Raw genomic sequence first — 19960 nt, 5'->3', positions numbered from 1 at the left:
TAAACAGGGTTCATGCAGGCAGACTGGGGAGGCATATGGGGACAATTTGGGTAATTGGGCTGTGACTCGGCACCGGGGTATTACAGTACCAAAAGAAGCCCAGACCCACGCAGCTCTGACAGCTAATTGGCCAGGATATTTTTACAAATGACAGCAGCCTCGCCGGGGCCGTCCTTTCTCAAAGCCGAACGGGAGACGAATGGAACAACCGCTGATCCAAAATATGGAAATAGCGTTCTCAACCTACACAACATCACACCTCTCTTCTTTCCTGTGCTCTACACATGCCGGGCCAGACTAACACGCCCCCTAGAGTAAAAAGCGGCGCTGTACAACAGCACAGAGGCCACACAGGCGAGCTCTCACGTGAGCAGAAACCACTGGAGGAGATGAATCACTGATTAATCCCGATCTGGCTACGTGGATCTTAATCTCCGTACAATGACTCGGCCCATATGGTAATCACGGTGGAAAATCAGCTCCACCTAAAACCTCAAAAGGCCTCCGAGGCCCGCTCTCCCCAAGAGCATCGCGTGCTGCTCCCGCCTGTTTGGCTCCGTCCTCTAATGGATGGTCAAATCAGGTCTAGGTAGCTCCAGGCCCCGTCAGGCGGCTTCTCAGGCAATGACATTCTCAAGCCAACATGAAATCCACAACTGCAGAGCGCTCCCACCGAAACAACACCGCTGCCTGCTTCCAATTAGTTCGGTGGAGTTAATCTGATGCTCCGGTTTATACACGTGGAGCAGGCAGGCGTATGGTACCAGTTCCATTAAACACAATTAACTTTTGTTTGGGAGTTGAGAGCCTCGCCGGATGTGTAACGTGAACCTCTGAGGATGTGACAGAGCGCAAACAAAGACGGCATTAATACAGTTGATCTTTCCTCCTGCCCTCCCCAGCTCCATCCCTCCGCCTCCTCCGACCTCTTTGCGGTTTATGTACCTACACAGCTAATCAGACCGAGCTCTGATTTAATCCGACCTGCAGTGTACAGTGTTCCTCCATGAATATTAACTAAGGATAAAAACCAGGGCTGTGGATGGATGAAAATATAACTTTTTAAATAAAATAATAAAATATTTGCTGCGATTAATCGTGACTTTAAAAAAACATATTTAATAGGTTATATTTTCACCTTCTTAAGGCTGAAGCTTTTTATTTGGACTTTTAAATGTAAAATAAATAAATCAATGTAAGGTCAACACTATGGAATTTTATTTATAAATGAGTCTTATTTATGAGTCTTTTATTTTTTTAGTAAAAAAAAATATAATGCTGATACTTCTTGTTTCATTGGGAGGGATATAAATGCATGGTGTGATATGCATGAGGAACTGGGTCAAAGGAACCGTTTTTCTCTTTACTTTATTGTAATATCTCAGTGTAGTTTTGATGATTTTGGGTTAGTCTTATTTTGCTGAGTAACAGTTTCATGGAGAGCTTTAGCCTCAGACACAAAAGCTTCAACGGAGAAAATGAACGCTATAATTCAGCTTGTGGCTCAAAAAAGGGTGAAGAAACAGGAGCTCCGGCTGTGTGTGTGTGTGAGTGAGTGAGTGAAAAATGAAAGCGTTAAAGTAATGTGTTCATTGCGACAGCACTAAAACACTTCAGCTCCTCACTAGTGGCCTGTACCTGGCTGGCAGGAATGGCGTCCTTGACGTTGAAGTAGAAGCCGAAGTAGATCATATTGAAGACACCGTGCCGTCCCAGTGTGGAGGTGAGACCCTTATTGAGCCCGCGCAGGCCAAAGCCGTCTGCATTGATGATGGCTCGAGCCTGGACAAACGTGGAGGGCTGCTGTGTAGGGGAACGGAAATAAACAGTCGGAGATGTGTAACAGATCTTGGAGAAGCCTCGTCAGATTGTGTCCCATTGTCTCAAAATAGTGTCGTGTCTTACCACTTTGAAGGAATCTCGGTTAGCCTGTAGACTCACTTTCACTACCTCGAAGGGATTAACCACCAGAGCTTCAGTTAAACCTGAGCCGAGCCCAGCCACAGAGAGAGCCTGAGACAGACACACACACACACACACACACACAGATGGAGACACAGAGGTTATGTTATAGAATTGGTCCAGTTTTGTAGCTTCATAGTGAGAATAAATCATCAGTTGCTACACAAGGAACCTACAATGAAGACAAGCTCTAAAATTCCAGAAGGTCAAGAGTCACATTTAAAGAGATACTGCATTTTTAACACAAAGCTAAAGTGAGGAAACTGAGACCAACATCATATTTCACACAGAACAATGCAATGGCTTCTTAAGAACATGTTTGTTCAGATGGAAAAGGTTGACTTTTACCCACTTAATGAATGACACTGCTTTTGTCCTCCCCTTTCACATAAAGGAGGGGTTCGCAGACAGAAGGCAGAGAGGAATGGCTCGGCTCATACAGAGCGACCGAAACCAGGATTATTGGAAAACTTGGGAAAATGAATTTATCTACGGACTCACTACAACTAAAATGAATGATCCATAATGTACACTTCTCATTTCAATCAGGGGGCGGCATTGTGGTGCAGCAGGTAGTGTCTCCATCACTCAGCTCCAGGGTCCCGGAGGTTGTGGGTTCGAGTCTCGCTCCGGGTGACTGTCTGTGAGGAGTGTGGTGTGTTCTCTCTGTGTCTGCATGGGTTTCCTCCGGGTGACTGTCTGTGAGGAGTGTGGTGTGTTCTCTCTGTGTCTGCGTGGGTTGCCTCTGGGTGACTGTCTGTGAGGAGTGTGGTGTGTTCTCCCTGTGTCTGCATGGGTTTCCTCCGGGTGACTGTCTGTGAGGAGTTTAGTGTGTTCTCTCTGTGTCTGTGTGGGTTTCCTCCAGGTGACTGTCTGTGAGGAGTGTGGTGTGTTCTCTCTGTGTCTGTGTGGGTTTCCTCCAGGTGACTGTCTGTGAGGAGTGTGGTGTGTTCTCTCTGTGTCCGTGTGGGTTTCCTCCAGGTGACTGTCTGTGAGGAGTGTGGTGTGTTCTCTCTGTGTCCGTGTGGGTTTCCTCCAGGTGACTGTCTGTGAGGAGTGTGGTGTGTTCTCTCTGTGTCCGCATGGGTTTCCTCCTGGTGACTGTCTGTGAGGAGTGTGGCATGTTCTCCCTGTGTTTGCGTGGGTTTCCTCCGTGTGACTGTCTGTGAGGAGTGTGGCGTGTTCTCTCTGTGTCTGCGTGGGTTTCCTCCTGGTGACTGTCTGTGAGGAGTGTGGTGTGTTCTCCCTGTGTCTGCGTGGATTTCCTCCAGTTGCTCCGGTTTCCTCCCACGCTCCAAAAACACACGTTGGTAGGTGGATTTGAGAGTCAAAAGTGTCCATAGGTGTGTGTGTGTGAGTGAATGCGTGTCACCCTGTGAAGAACTAGCGCCCCCTCCAATGTGAGTTCCATCCTGCCTCACCTCTAAAAAGGTAGGCTCCAGGTGAAATGATAGCGAAGGGTGGTTCTGGTGCTGGTTCGTATTCTGGTCCATTCGCAAACATAATTTTGAACCGTCTGGCGCATTTTCACCAACAACAATAAAGTTCCAGAACCCAAAAAGTTTATTTGTGGCAGGAACCAACGACTAGCAGGTTTTTCAGCATGAACCATGATGACATCTGTGGGCGTGTCTAGTTACAGGAGCAAAGAGCAACGGCGATTCCCACGAAGAGCGCTTCAGCTGGTTCGCTGAAGAACACCAAGGTTCTTATAAATCCAAACGGAACCAGTTTAAGAAACAGAGTTCTTTTTTGGTGGAAAAAGGGGGATTCAGTGCACCCCCTGCTTGTGATGCGCAAAGCCCTCAACGAGAGCCTGCGGTCATGGACCACTCATATTAACCAATAATTTCAGATCATATGTTCCCACCCCCATTGTTAGCCTAATGAATCAGAGCACTGAATCGGCTCATTCAGTAGAGTGATGATGGCACTGGAGTTGACTCCTCACCACATCATTTGGGCAGGAGATGTGCATTTAGCTCACTGACAATTATCAGGCTTCCTTTCCCTAAAACACAACTCGTATACTCCGAAGAGGGTGGAATAACAGAAAATACATCTGTCTATTTGCAGTGTTTCACACTAATCGATTCAAATTGATTCAGGAATCTGATTCACCCAAATTCTTTATTGGACCAGTACAGCCGTCCCTCTGTGCTCACTGCTGGACACTTGTCTGGACCGAGAGGAGGTGGGGAATGATGCTGAAACTCAAACTGATGAAACTGAATCAGTTAAACAAACAGGTCCAAAGAATCGGTTCAAGAAAATGAGTCAGACTCTTGAAACACCAGCTTTTCAGCATCCAATCAAATCGAGATGGATTAAGTCATGCCCCGCCCACGTTAACTTCCTCCAATTGTCCTGTTTCACTCAGACATACGTCATGTTTCATTTCATCACCATGTTTCAAACCCACTCCTCATGCTTAGAGCACACACACGTGTATTAGTTGACACACTTGTATTGTGTGTACTTACTGTATGTCTGTGCATGTGTACATAGTGTGTGTGCGTGTGTGTGTGTCTGCTCAGTCTACATGTGTATGAGCGTTCCTGCACTGCTGCAATGGGAAAACGTCGGTGTTGCACAGGAGTCTCATTATTCTCCCTCCGTCTCTATCCCAGTCACACCGAGCCGGACCATCTCCTCAAGCAGTCCTCGGCCGTGTTTACACAGCCAGCCATTCACTCTTTCATTCCTTATTTGTGTTACTACTCCACATGTCCTCATCCATCTCTCTGAGTCCTCCCAGCTGTGCTGAACAGGAGGAGGAGGAGGGGAGGGTGGGTGCTGTCGTGCTACTCAAACATACTCCTTAATACAGTCAGTCTGGTGCTAATGATCTTCCTCCAGCTCACCGCCTCATGTGTTACATACAGTACCCTACATCCCTCACCTCCTCTGGGCATGACAGGTCCAGAGAAAGAGGGAGGAGGCTGTGATGGATGGGCCTGGTAAATATTTCCCCTGCTCTGGTTGTGCAAACAGGTTGGGGGATAGGAGATGTGCAATCAGAGAGAGAGAGAGAGGGGAACACATCCATCAGGCCTCTGACAGAGTGCTGTCGCTGTAATGGGCTGTCGCTTAGACGCCTTGCCGTCCCGCACTCGTCTCAATTTACACCTCATTCACGAAGCCAGCAGCTAGAGACAATAGCAGGTTTAAGGTCAGAGAGTGGCGATGTATTATCTGATGATTGAGCGTTCGCCACCTGTGACGCCGCATGTGAACGTGTGTTTCAGTCTCCCCGGGCTTTAAAGTCACCTGCACATAAACACTAAATAGTGTCATCAGAAGGGGACGAGAGGGAGTGTGTACCTGTTATTTAGGAACATGAGAGGACTCACCAGGCCCGGAGATAAGGGAGTGAGGCTCAGCAGCTTCTTATATTGCTCAAAGGTGAAAAACTGTGGAGCAGATCGGAATAAATGAGCTGTCATTGTCAGGAAGTGTATTTAGACAAATGCAGACGCAGACACACACACACACACACACACAAAAGCATGCACGCACATACATATATCCAAGGCATGTCACAACCTTGAGCAAACAACTCTAACGCAGTGTTTTGTAAAAGAAAAAAGAAAGCTTGGACAGACATTCACGATTACACCACACAAACATGCTGCTGTGTTCAAACACAACACAACACACACACACACACACACGCGATTCAGACAACAGCTTAAGTTCAGTGCAGAGGTTAGTCTTTAGCGTTTTAATCATTTTTATTTTTATTTTTACTATATATTCTGTTAAAGGTGCTCTATAAATAAACTTGCCTTTCCTAGTCTTAATATAATAAACTTAAATAACTTAAATAATAAAAAAAACCTAATAAATAAATAAAATATGAATTAATAATGAGCGTCACGGTGGTGCAGCAGGTAGTGTCGCAGTCACACAGCTCCAGAGGCCTGGAGGTTGTGGGTTCGATTCCAGCTCCGGGTGACTGTCTGTGAGGACGGTGGCGTGTTCTCCCTGTGTCTGCGTGGGTTTCCTCCGGGTGCTCCAGTTTCCTCCCACAGTCCAAAAACACATGTTGCAGGTGGATTGGCGACTCAAAGGTGTCCGTAGGTGTGTGTGTGTGTGTGTGTGTGTGTGTTGCCCTGTAAGGGACTGGCGCCCCCTCCAGGGTGTATTCCCGCCTTGTGCCCAGTGATTCCAGGTAGGCTCCGGACCCACCGTGACCCTGAACTGCATAAGGGTTACAGACAATGAATGAATGAATAATAATTCCACTAATATAACATTAAAAAGAGGAACTCAGGGAGTCTTTCACGTGAAGCATAAAATAGCACTCCCTTTCTGAGCAGTTTAAGACCAGATAAGATAGGGCTTTACTGACCACAAAGGCAAGTTTGTTAAACATGAGTGTGTGTGTGTGTGTGTGTGTGTGTGTGAGTGAGGGGTTTCCACGCAGCGCACTGCAATAAAATACTCCTGTCAGCGCTTCTGTTTCGGAAATAAGATATTATTCTTGTTACTTTTCATTGTGTTCATGTTTATTTGTGTTTATTCACGTGACATACTGGGTTTTCACAAACACAAACAGTCATAGTGCCAAGGTAAACGACCAAACAGCTGGCGTTCTCAGAAGAGTCGCGCGGCCACCCCCAGAGCCCAGGCCTCAGTATCAGAAGCAGATCATAAAATCCACACCATTTATTTTGCCACTGGACGCATTGTTGCCGGGTTCTGTTTGTAAATATGTTTCTGCTTTTTCACTGTAACTAGATCCTGAAAATAATAAACACATTATAAGCCACTTCATGAGAAACTAATCAAATGATTCTGTTCTAATATTCTTTGCCAAAAATGCAGCTGCATTTATAGCTTAAACTGGTATTTAAAGGAACACTCTGTAATATTTTTACCTCAACATTTCTGCTTTAAAATCATGGTGAGGCTTCACTGACCTATAACAGGGATAACAGAGCCTCTTTCGTTGCTACTCTGGGTTCAGGACTGCTGAAACTGCACTATGTAAATTTTGGTTTAGGGTAGGAAACTAGTACCTTCTCTCCCCTTCCTCATTACTTCAGTATAGTGCTGTAAAAATGAAATACGCTTAATATATTAATAATAATTTAATAATAAGTTAAATTTATACAGTGCCTTCCTGTCACTCAAGGTCGCAAAACTTACTTAGTGTTTCTTTAACTATATTTTAACTTAGAAATGCACATAAAGAGATTTACTGAAGAAGTAGGGAGAGATGCCATGCTTCAGACCCACAATAAATGAATGCTATCTTTAATGCTAAGCGCACGCATATATACGCCACCCAGGCTTCAGTATTATCTAATTAACTCTCATATGTTAAATACAATCCCTCAGCTGTTTTCCCTCCTTCCCTTCCTCTGTGTTTACTTTAACACACCGGCTGCAAGCCTCATGTCAGAGTGCAGCCTCAGCACAGTCTCTGCACCACACAGCCCAGCCTGCCTCCCTCAGCGTGAGGGTACGGGGTACTGAGGGGTGGACTGCAGAGATCCCTGATCGTGTAAGTCAACACTGAGACTTCTCCACAGCAAACACACACCGCGTGTGGACAAACAAGCTCGTACTTGACCCTGAGTGCTAGTGATGGATCCGTCCAAACTGCTGTGAGGAGGACAGACTCGGGTCTGTGTGTGTGTGTGTGCATGACACATTTGCAGTTAGTTTTCCTCAGTGATCTAAATCTCTACCCATGATCTACCCTTCCCCCAGGCACATACAAAAGCACAGACCCTGGGAGGGTGGAGGGTCGCATGCTTCCTCCGAGACACGTGACACAAACCACTACCTCTTTCCAAACTGCTGCTAACGTAAAGCCATCTCATTAAATGTCTAGATCTATGCCATCAGCTAACAGACACCTGCGTTGGCTAACACCCTCAGCATTGATGAGGGGAGATGTGGTGACTGTCCAGGTGACTGTCTGTGAGGAGTGTGGTGTGTTCTCCCTGTGTCCACGTGGGTTTCCTCCGGGTGACTGTCTGTGAGGAGTGTGGTGTGTTCTCCCTGTGTCCGCGTGGGTTTCCTCCGGGTGACTGTCTGTGAGGAGTGTGGTGTGTTCTCCCTGTGTCCGCGTGGGTTTCCTCCGGGTGACTGTCTGTGAGGAGTGTGGTGTGTTCTCCCTGTGTCCGTGTGGGTTTCCTCCGGGTGACTGTCTGTGAGGGGTGTGGTGTGTTCTCCCTGTGAATGCGTGGGTTTCCTCCGGGTGACTGTCTGTGAGGAGTGTGGTGTGTTCTCCCTGTGTCTGCGTGGGTTTCCTCCGGGTGACTGTCTGTGAGGGGTGTGGTGTGTTCTCCCTGTGTCTGCGTGGGTTTCCTCCGGGTGACTGTCTGTAAGGGGTGTGGTGTGTTCTCCCTGTGTCTGCGTGGGTTTCCTCCGGGTGACTGTCTGAGGAGTGTGGTGTGTTCTCCCTGTGTCTGTGTGGGTTTTCTCCGGGTGCTCCCGTTTCTTCCCACGCTCCAAAAACACACGTTGGTAGGTGGATTGAAGACTCAAAAGTGTGAGTGTGTAAGTGAATGTGTGAGTGTGTGTTGCCCTGCAAAGGACTGGTGCCCCCTACAGGGTGTGTTCCCGCTTGTTCAAAATTCAAACATTCTTCCACTCTTTTGTAATTTTTTGGCGACTATTTTGTAGTATTAAAAAATATAAAATGATATTTTATTTAAAATATATATATATATTGGACACAGTATTAACCCCAGGAACAGAACAAACCCATCAGTCTTTTGCAGCTTTTTCCTGATGGAGCTCAGAATGAATGCAGCATCCAATAAACTCCTCACTCGCCGTTCACTCACTGCTTCTTTTTTAGGAGGCTTTATTTTTGCTTTTGTTAAACTTTAAAACTCATTTGTACAAATATATACATAGCACCCGAACACCTCATAAAACGGACCCTGCTGACTGTACTGTGGTGACATCCCTCACGTCCAGAGTGCATTAATATAAATAAATGCTTAACAGAAAGATGTGCTTGTACAGAAGGCTGGAGTTAGATGTTAAGTTCGGTAGGTGTTCTATATTCTATTCTACAACTTTTCTGGGTTTGAGAACTGAAAGAACAATGTTCTCACTGAAAGCTCTAGGACTTTAAGGATGTATTCTAATTAGTTTATATTTTATTTGACATCACAGATGATGTACAGTAGCAGAGTGTCTCAGGACACACATTACATCTAAGATCTGAGAACCCTGGCTCAGATGCTGTGACACGAGGCTCTCCTCTTACCTTCACGGCTCTCTTCGGTGTCTCAGCCAGAATAGGTGGCAGGATTCCTTTGTAAAAGCCATACACTCTAGAAGCAGAAACAGAAACAACTCATTAGCATCCAGACTATTGATGAAGCCCTGTGGTCCACTGGATATCGGCCCGTGTTGGTCACGAGGTCCTGCAGCTGTGTGGCAGTGACAGAGACACAACTACTACTTCACAAATGGATTAGAAATAACTACATTGCTTCTTACTATAAATGTGAGATGAAATCTGCCACTGAATCAAATATCCGACTCTCCTCACTCGATTCTGCCCTGATTACCTGTCGGCAGGTAAACAGTGTGCGAGACAGAAAGCTGCGGAGAGAAGGGAGAGAGAGACTGATGCCCCTTTCACACATGCACGGTAACTCAGAAATGTCCCGGAGGAGCTGTATGTGAGAACATGAGCGCCGGCAAAATTTGTCCCAGACTTTACACTGACTTTATCCCGCTATCGCACTCGTAGAGACTGGGATCTCCCCGAACCTAATACTCCAGAGTTTCTCTAGAGATTCTCGAGAGTTCATGTGTGAAAGAGGCATGAGGCTGTTTCTCCATCGCAAGAACGGGAAGAATGGAACTGGGTTCTACAGAAAAAAGTTCTTAAAATGTATTAGGGTTGTACTCACTGGCAAGTCAAAACGTCCTCATTATTTGTTGGTTACTGGTGAGTGTTCTTGAGTGAGTTTGATGTACATTATATAGTATGCACATTCATTCATTCATTCATTCATTGTCTTTAAGCACTTATCCAATTCAGGGTCACGGTGGGTCCAGAGACTACCAAGAATCACTGGATGGAAGGCAGGAACACACCCTGGAGGGGGCGCCAGTCCTTCGCAGGGCGACACACACTCATATATTCACTCATACACTCACACCTACGAACAATTTTGAGTCTCCAATCCACCTACCAACGTGTGATTTTGGAGCATGGGAGGAAACCCATGCAGACACAGAGAGAACACACCACACTCCTCACAGACAGTCACCCGGAGGAAACCCACGCAGACACAGGGAGAACACACCACACTCCTCATGGACAGTCACCCGGAGGAGACCCACACAGACACAGGGAGAACACACCACACTCCTCACGGACAGTCACCCGGAGGAAACCCACACAGACACAGGGAGAACACACCACACCCCTCACAGACAGTCACCCGGAGCGGGACTTGAACCCATAACCTCCAGGACCCTGGAGCTGTGACAGAGACACTACCTGCTGCAACCAGGTGAAGCAAAAGACAAATATTCAACAATGTGAAATTTATTATTATTATTATTATTATTATTATTATTATTTTGGGCATTGTAGGGTGATGCCTAGTGAGGACAGAAGAACACACAATAACACACGCGGAGAAACAGCCTGAGACTCATTTGGTGCTGGTTGTTGTGTTGCTGCAATAAGTGTGAAACATTTTAGTGAGTTTACCTGGATCACGGTCAGCACCGGAGAAACAAGCGGAGCGTGAAAACGAATCTAATGTTTCTCCTGTTTATTTTAGAATGTGCACAACTATCCAAACATTTCACAAAGAGCGCTTACACATTCCACCCAGGAGCACCACCTGTTCACCATTCAGGCCTCACTCACATGGCAGGGTAATGTACAAGCCTTCAGTCTGGCAGGAAGGGGAAGGGAAATCTGCGCTGCTGACCAGATGCCCACACAATGAATGGAAGAGGTCAGTGTTCAGGTTTAGCAAATCGGATCCAGCACAAACGCTGCACATGAGCGCTAGCTGCGCTAAAACATTACACAGTGTTAAAACAACAATGGTCTGTTTGGGTGTATTATGGTTTGTGTGTTGTACGCAGGAGGAAAAGTCCGTACAGGGAGAATTGGCTGTCGCTCCATCTGTTAGCGTCTGGTACAAACAGGTCGACACATGGCAGCTGGCTCCTCGGCCCCCGTTCTCTGGAAATTCACCCTCATCACCACTGACACATTCTGCTGATCGTCTTGACAAAGCTTCAACTGTTCCTGGCTGTTTGTTTCAAAGCAATTGTTTCCTGCACAGAAACAGGTTCCACTGGTCTAAAAGCTTCAGCTCAGCGAAACCGCAATAGAAAATGGAAACAGTGGACACAAAATGCTCATTTGCACAATCTCCACCAAAACTGCAGCCTCACCCTAAACACACTTAATTAAAATGACAACATCCTTAAGGAAAACAGCCGAGTTTGAGGAGTGCATTAATTATAGGGGCTAATAGAATTACACACTGGAGTTACATTACATGAGAAAAAGACCTGGAAGGTCTAGAAATACTTTACTAATAATTATAATTATAATGCATTAATAATAGGGGCTTTGCGGTGGGAGGAAACCAGAGCACCCAGAGGAAACCCACGCAGACACAGGGAGAACACACCACACTCCTCACAGACAGTCACCCAGAGGAAACCCACGCAGACACAGGGAGAACACACCACACTCCTCACAGTCAGTCACCCAGAGGAAACCCACACAGACACAGGGAGAACACACCAGACACAGGGAGAACACACCACACTCCTCACAGACAGTCTTCCGGAGGAAACCCACGCAGACACAAGGAGAACACACCACACTCCTCACAGACAGTCACCCGGAGGAAACCCACACAGACACAGGGAGAACACACCACACTCCTCACAGACAGTCACACGGAGGAAACCCACGCAGACACAGGGAGAACACACCACACTCCTCACAGACAGTCACCCGGAGGAAACCCACGCAGACACAGGGAGAACACACTACACTCCTCACAGACACCCAGAGGAAACCCACGCGGACACAGGGAGAACACACCACACTCCTCACAAACAGTCACCCGGAGGAAACCCACGTGGACACAGGGAGAACACACCACACTCCTCACAGACCATCATCCGGAGCGGGACTCAAACCCACAACCTCCAGGACCCTGGAGCTGTGTGACAGCCACACTCTAAAAGTTTTACACTTTCCTACAACTGCTTTAATAATTTTTTACATTATTAAAATAGTTATATCTAGCTTAGCTGCTTGCTTTTTGAATAATAAAAAAATGTGAAAACATCTGCAAATTTTAAAAATCTTTTCTCACCTCTTTATACTATTGTTTGTGTGAAAAGATACAAATTAAAAACACACTGTCTCTTTCTCCATGCTCCCTAGTGGTAGGATAGAAATCAACCTGTTCTAACTCTGCTGATAGAGGAGTCCCGGTGAGAGCATGTTCATGCTGTGCAGAGTGAAATAAATCAAAGCAGGGTCAGAGCTCCCTTATCAATGTAGAAATAAAGCACAAGACTTTCTCTCCTCCAAAATAGTTACATAGTGCAGTGCTGAGCATGTCGTAGCAACGACAGAGGCCTATTATCCCTATTACAGCTCAGTGGAGCCTTGCAATGATCTTGCAACTGTAATTTTAAGGTCATAATATTACGCAGTGTTCCTTTAAATATTTGGTAATCCCAAAAGCTCTGATTGGACATTGCTGCTTCATAATTTCACTCATATCCAATATTTACATGTATCTTTAATAACCAGATAGTAATCAAACATTGAGGTAAACACTGGTGCCCTTCCAATCGTGTAAACGCTAATATTTTCACTTTCCCCTGGCGGACCTGAGTGCTCTGAGAAGCAGCCGATGTTTAGACAGCACACATATACATTTCTGCAGTTGAAACCTGAGTCTGTTTTCTTAATCTTAATGTCAGGACAAGCCTGAGCATGGGACACTCCTCTTCTACTGTCTCCAGCAGCGGCTAGAGTCCTGCCTTCGCTGTGAGGGTGGCAAGCGTCGTGTCGCATGATTTAAAAAATATGTATGAACAGACAGAAAACAATGAGTAAACAGACAGAGGGGGTTCCTACAAGTCTCAAAGCTTCTGTATGTGATTTACAGACTGTGTAGCATTCTGCGGCTGAGTATATATCAGCACATACACACAAACACAACAAAACCAAACCACATCCCTGACACAATGTGACAGTTTCAGAACACATCTACTGGCCACAGTCAGCAGCACAGGGGCAGGTAGGAGTTATTTAATGCCTATATAAGGGAATCTGAGTGAATGAGACAAAGCCATCGAGCAAGTTGGGGTGTGTTTTAGAGGGGTGTGTTTTAGAGGACTAGCCCACATGTGTATTGATATTGACTACACACTTGTGGACAGAGAGGACAGTGTAGCGTGACTCCTACCTGTGAACCCCCCTCAACATGGCGTTATTGTGAAAACATGAACTAGGAGTCAACAGAGATGTTCTCGGCTGATTGCGTCGAGGTGTAAATATTATTGCTTCGTCACACAGATGGGCCGATTACCTCTATCTCCGAGGCAATATGACCACCTAAACGACCCTGACTGCTTCTTAAAGCAACACTATGTAAGATTTTTTAAGTGTTTAGTGTTGAAATCCAGCGCCCCCTTCCCACCTTTCTGTTGCAGAGTGTAATTAATTTACATCAATTTACAGCACTGCCCTAAAATCAAGGAGGAGGCGGGATGGAAGGGGGAGGTGGTTTCCTACCCTCCTCTAGAAGTTCCATAGTGGAGTTTCTGCAGTGCTGAGCCCAGAGTAGCAACGACAGAGGCTCTATTCTCTGTTACAGCTCAGAGGAGCATCACAATAGCTTTGAAGTTGTAATTTTGTAAGGTGAAAAACTACCTAATGTTGCTTTAATGCCCAAAAGGTGACAAACAACTGTTCTTTCATCGAGTGGCTGAGGCTTCTGTCAGAAGCCACTCCACTCAGTCAGAAGCTGAGAGAGAGAGAGTGTGTGCATGGATGAAACGGAAGCCCCCTCTAGGATGCATGCAAACGCTGCTCACTCATTTCCCGTGAGTTGTTTAGTCTTTGAAATCCTCAGGTGATGAGATAAAGCTCAGATTTGTAACACACACTCAAACTCACACACTCACTGCCCCATTTGACTGGACGTGGTTTGAATGCTCATTTGACTCTAAATGTAAAGCACACAGCAGGTCCCCACTAGGCCCTCGTAAGCAAATCCCTCCCCATTTAGGATCTGTGTGGGTCCAGCTGCCTGTGTTTGTATAGGTGTGATTTGTCTTTGATTTCCATAAACCCCATTTTCTCCCACTCAGCACAGAGCCACAGAACTCAGCATAACAAAAAGAGAGGAAGGAAACGACACATTAACCAAATTGGATAATAACACAAAGTGTTTAATTCCGGTCTGAGTTATGAATCAGATTTCAAACGATTAGTGGACATTAGAAAAAAAATATTTCTCTTCTTAAGCATTTCACTTCCCTTAGGACTCAGAACATTAAAACAACACCCTTGTTTCCACTTGCTGTCGTTCTGCAGTTACAGACTGTAGTCTATCTGTTGCTCTGCATACTTTGCTCACTCACCATGTTCTTCAATGGTCAGGACCCCCACAGAGCAGGTGTGATGTGGTGGTGGATCATCCTCAGCGCTGCAGTGACACTGACGTGGTGGTGGTGTGTTAGTGTGTGTTGTGCTGGTGCGAGTGGATCAGACACAGCAGTGGCTGCTGGAGTTTTTAAACCCTGTGTCCACTCACTGTCCACTCTGTCCCTCATTGGTCCACCTTGTAGATGTAAAGTCAGAGACAGTAGCTCATCTGTCGCTGCACAGTGTGTGTCACTCGTCCTCTAGTCCTTCATCAGTGACACAGGACGCTGTCGGCTGGGTGTTTTCGGTCGGTGGACTGTTCTCAGTCCAGACACTGAGGGGTTTAAAAACTCCAGCAGCACTGCTGTGTCTGATCCACTCGCACCAGCACAACACACACTAACACACCACCACCACGTCAGTGTCACTGCAGCGCTGAGAATGATCCACCACCACATCACACCTGCTCTGTGGGGATCTGTGATTGTAGAACTGACCTTTATATGGTCAGTGGAGCGGCAGAGTAGTTGTAATGTTCTGGCTGATGGGTGTCCTGTAGTCTGTCCACAGCCTGCATGGCTCAGCCGCTCTCACCTTGACGCCTCCTAAACATAACACCGCCATGAATCAGCAGAGGAGACACCCCCGGTCACAATTACTGCTCCTCTAATGACTTTAAAGGGGACGTCTATGACTGTGGGGAAACGCAGTTCTCTCTGGGACGTTTACGTTCAGGATCTCCACGTCTTTTAAGGTGGAAAGGTGTGTTTGAAGAGAAATTTGACTGTTGTTTGTGGAGTTCATTTGTAACTCGAGCTGTTTAGTTTTGTAGCGCTGTGGGTAATGAGCTTAGCTTTCTCCTGTGTTTGGAGACTTTGACTTATTTTTACCGTTTCGGATCACTTCAGGTAGCAGTGGTACCCATCTGTGGAGCAGCAATAGTGCAATATCTTCATCTTGGTTTGGGCTTTTCAACATTTGGAGTTCTCTCCATTGTCTAACAAAATGACAGAAGCCTTTTTTTCTCCCATGAGCAGAGAGAAAGAGAGAGAAAGCCTAGTTTACTGGACCGAGACACTTTGTTTTTTTACCCATGTACACACTGGGGCTTCGTAAACTCATCAGAGCGGTGTCCAGCACGAACCAACTGGAGTTTTATTTTGATTACTATCATGGACATTGCCTTTAACACACAGTGACTTTAACGCACCAGGTCTCAACAAACACTACGACACTTTATAAATGTTCTACTGCATGATCCACTGAGGTGTCTCACTGTGACACATTCTGAGACAGAAAAATCATAAGGAACGTCTATTGTTGATGTTTTTGAGGAAGTTTCTACCATGTGCACAGCGCATGCAAACACACACACACACACCCACACACACACACACACACACACACACACACACACAGACAAACACACACATTCTCACTCACTCATACACACACAGTGCGTGCACACACAGACACACACATACACAGACAGACAGACACACACACACAGAGACAGACACACACACACAGAGACAGACACACACAGACAGACACTTTCTCTCACTCACACACACACACTCTTTCACACACACACACACACACACACACATTCTCACTCACTCATACACACAGTGCGCGTGCACACACACACACACACAGACAGACACACAGACACAGACAGACACACCCACAGACAGACACACACACACAGACAGACACACACACAGACAGACACTTTCTCTCACTCACACACACTCTCTTTCACACACACACACATTCTCACTCACTCATACACACACAGCATGCGCACACACACACAGACAGACAGACACACACACACACAGACAGACACTTTCTCTCACTCACACACACACAGACACACACACACACTCCCTGTCACGCACGCACTCTTACACACACTCACTGACTAACACTCTCTCTCTCTCTCTAACCCTCTCACTCACACACACTCGGGATCAGGTCTGATCTGATTCACAGATGGACAGTGGCCCCTGTTAATTGCGGTGTTGAATCTGAGGGTCTCAGGTTCCACCACAGGAGCGCGAGGGGGCGGCGCTGCTTCACACTCTTACTGCAAGTTTATTTTTAATAATAATTCTACAACAGTGGCTTCCACCACCATTTGTGTAAATTATAACTAAGTGGTTCAGTCTGGGGTCTGTCCTCCCACTGGCTACTGGGCGGTCAGTGCAGCCGCAGCACAAACACACCCGGGCCATTACTGGCGTTGAGGAAAGAAGAGCTGCGCTGGGTGGGGGTGGGGGGCGCAGTGATGAAGCTGACGACAGATCGGCCGCGAGGGAGAGTGAGATGTGATCTGTTGAAGGATCTCGCAGCAGTCTACCCCCCTGTATCCACTAACGAGCTACTGCTTCACTGTCACCTGGAGCCACACACACACACACACACACACACCTTACAACAGATCAGTTTTAGATCCACTATAAAACTGTCGTCTCACCATAAACAGACAAAATGGGAAGCACTTTCAACAGTCTCTGCAGTCTGTCAACAGCTCTGGACAGATACTTCAATGCTGTGTGTGTGTGTGTGTGTGTGTGTGTGTCTGTTCTACTCAGTTACCTAGAGCCTCTGTTGTTGCTAACGCTGGACACAGCACTGCAGAAAATGAACTATGTAACTACAGGAGGCAGAGAGGGCCCCCCCGAGTAGTAGTAGAAGAAGGAGTAGAACACGAAGAAGGAGAAGGAGAAGAAGAAGAAGAAGTAGAAGAAGAAGAAGGAGGAGTAGAAGAAGAAGAAAAAGAAGAAGGAGGAGTAGAAGAAGAAGAAAAAAAGGAGGAGGAGGAGGAGAAGAAGAAGGAGAAGGAGAAGAAGAAGGAGGAGGAGTAGAAGAAGAAGAAGGAGAAGAAGAAGAAGGAGAAGAAGAAGGAGGAGGAGTAGAAGAAGAAGAAGGAGAAGGAGGAGTAGAAGAAGAAGAAGAAGGAGGAGGAGTAGAAGAAGAAGAAGGAGGAGAAGGAGAAGAAGAAGGAGGAGAAGGAAGAGGAGAAGGAGAAGAAGAAGAAGAAAGTCTACTGAAAGAAGAACTGACCCCTCATTACGAAATATGGTCCTGAAGCAGTCCCCCAGACCTTTGTAGCTGTTAGGGTCACTGGCTCCGCGCTGGATCTGGAACCTGTGAGAAGATATTGACAGACGATTAGTGACGATACTGTTCATTAAAATCAGTGAATTTATTAAACCAAACAAAAACATACAAACATAAAGTCACCATCTAACACTCTACACTCACTGTCCAGCTCCACTGAACACACAGGGGCACTATGTAGTTCTCCAATTACAGACTGTAGTCCACCTGTTGCTCTGCATACTTGGTTTGCCCTCTTTATTCCTGTCCTTCAACACTCAGGACCCCCACAAAGCACGTGTGATGAGGCTGCAAACTCTGGGCTAACACGCTAGTAACCTGCTAGTAACAGCCCAGCAGTTACGTGTAAATTTTTAATATGATAGAACCGGTGGAGGCACTTCTTGTAGCTACAAACATGCTAGTAACTCCCTAATAAAGGGCACCCAGCTCTGTGTAAATTGTTCAACATGGAGAGAGTGCCGGACATGGGATTTTACTGCCTCACCTCTTTGGGCTAAGGCTACAGAGCACTGGAGAATGGAGAACCTTTACTAGCACCAATGTTTTCTATGTTAACCTTGCATTGTGTTTTCTAACCTCAAGTCTACAGCTGCCGAGATGATGTAGTAAACCATAAATGAACAAAAATGAAGCTACATGTTTATGTATGTATGCTAATATGCTAATAAATGTTTCCGGGCTTTGTGAAGTGGTTTAAATATCTCTGGGTCATGGTGCAACACTGCAATACTTGGTGAAGGTCAAAAGCACTCACACCCAACACAGTGACCAGCCCAACACCCCTTTATCTGAAAGGAGCAGAGAGAGAAAGTGAGTACGAACGAGTGTGATAGAGAGAGGGGAGGGAGGATGGGTCGGGGGAAGACGGACTGGAGCAGAGGAGCTAAGATACCCCTCATATGGCTTTGACTGCCGAGTCAAGAGGTCAGTGGTTACTCGTCCAGGCGGGTGCCTGTTGGGGCCATAAAGAGCCCAGGTCCATCAGAGGAGGGGGGGGTGTACTGAAGTGAGCAGTCGTTCATATAGTGAACAGATTAACATCTTCGAGGGGTGTCCCTTAGCATCCAGTTTTGTAGATTCCCAAATAGCTTGTAACTTGAAGAGCAGTTAAATTTGCATCATAAATGAACGTCTAACACCATATTAAAGAGAGAGAGAAAGAGAGAGAGACGAAAAGAAGGATACCACAAGGGCAGGCAGGCTGGGTGACGCTGCGAGGGGCGCTGGACGAGGGGTTGGGGCAGAGACCCGGAAGATTTAAGACCAGTGGAGCTTGTAAACAAATTTAGATCGGCCTTAATTAAAGGCACATGAGCGCAGGGTCAAGGATTGCAGGAGTTTCCCTCATTGCCTGGTTCCTCGTGTTTGGTTAGCAGGGCTGGCCCGAGCCACACTGGCCCGAAGAGAGGGGCGGCTGGGCAGCGGGTCCCCTCTCAGCCCCCTTGACTCCATACCTGACCCTGGGGTCGCCTCATTTCCTCGTGTCCCTTCTCTACCCTGCCATAAAAGCCTTGGACCAAACAGCTCAGCGCTGGGTGTGAGAGATAATGGGGAGGACGTGAGGGGCTTGTGGTGGTCAAGGATGCCTCAGGCCTCTTATAGCACTTTTCAACCAAACGAACTCTGGTTCTTCAACAGGTTCTGTTAAAGATTCTTAGAACCATGGTGCTCTCCAGCGAATCGGACCCCTCTAGTCAGGACAGAGTCATGGTTTATCCACTGTTTACAGCCTGGTCCGATCAGAGTGAGATATGATACACGTAAAAATAATGCAGATTTCTGTCTAAGTTCAAAGTTGGAGCTTTTCCACCAATGAGTAACCGGGTCCCTTTTTGGAAACATTCTGTGAGTTTCCACCGACATAAATTGGTTTGTGACCCACAAAAGTTGGTACCCAGTTGGAACAAAAGAAGAGGTTCTTCAGCGGGAATCATGATGTCGTCAAGATAAAGAAGCTCCAGAACGAGCTCAGAGCCTCAAACAAAGTGTTATGGTGCAGTGGAGCTGGACGGGTCATTTACAGCATGTTAAAAGGAAATAAAACATGAACGTCCTTCATTTGTGTTTTCTGTGGCTGTGTTTCTGGTGACACACAGCACATTGTCTGTTTCATGAGCTCATAATAATGGCTCTGAATTCTGCAACATTTTTACATGTGTATCATATCTCACTCAGACCTGACCCTGTTGTAAACAGTGGATAAACCATGACTCTGTCCTGACTGCAGTC

At 46.4% G+C, this 19960-nt stretch overlaps 1 protein-coding gene across 3 annotated transcripts in view; it reads right to left on the bottom strand.

Annotated features, from left to right (window-relative positions):
• Positions 1–19960, bottom strand: part of slc25a21 (solute carrier family 25 member 21) — a 98389-nt gene that overhangs the window by 5647 nt on the left and 72782 nt on the right. For all 3 annotated transcript variants that reach the window (XM_066674653.1, XM_066674661.1, XM_066674644.1), the window contains 5 exons: positions 17672–17755; positions 9200–9266; positions 5316–5375; positions 1906–2013; positions 1639–1803 (listed from right to left, as the gene is read on the bottom strand). In XM_066674653.1, coding sequence (XP_066530750.1) covers positions 1639–1803; positions 1906–2013; positions 5316–5375; positions 9200–9266; positions 17672–17755 — 484 coding nt within the window. The remainder of the gene's footprint in view (positions 1–1638; positions 1804–1905; positions 2014–5315; positions 5376–9199; positions 9267–17671; positions 17756–19960) is intronic.

This window comes from Hoplias malabaricus, chromosome 1 (assembly GCF_029633855.1).
Source record: "Hoplias malabaricus isolate fHopMal1 chromosome 1, fHopMal1.hap1, whole genome shotgun sequence".
In the NCBI taxonomy this organism is placed as follows: Eukaryota; Metazoa; Chordata; class Actinopteri; order Characiformes; family Erythrinidae; genus Hoplias; species Hoplias malabaricus.
The sequence above is the reverse complement of the archived record's forward strand: the minus strand, read 5'-3'. Positions and strand labels throughout refer to the sequence as shown.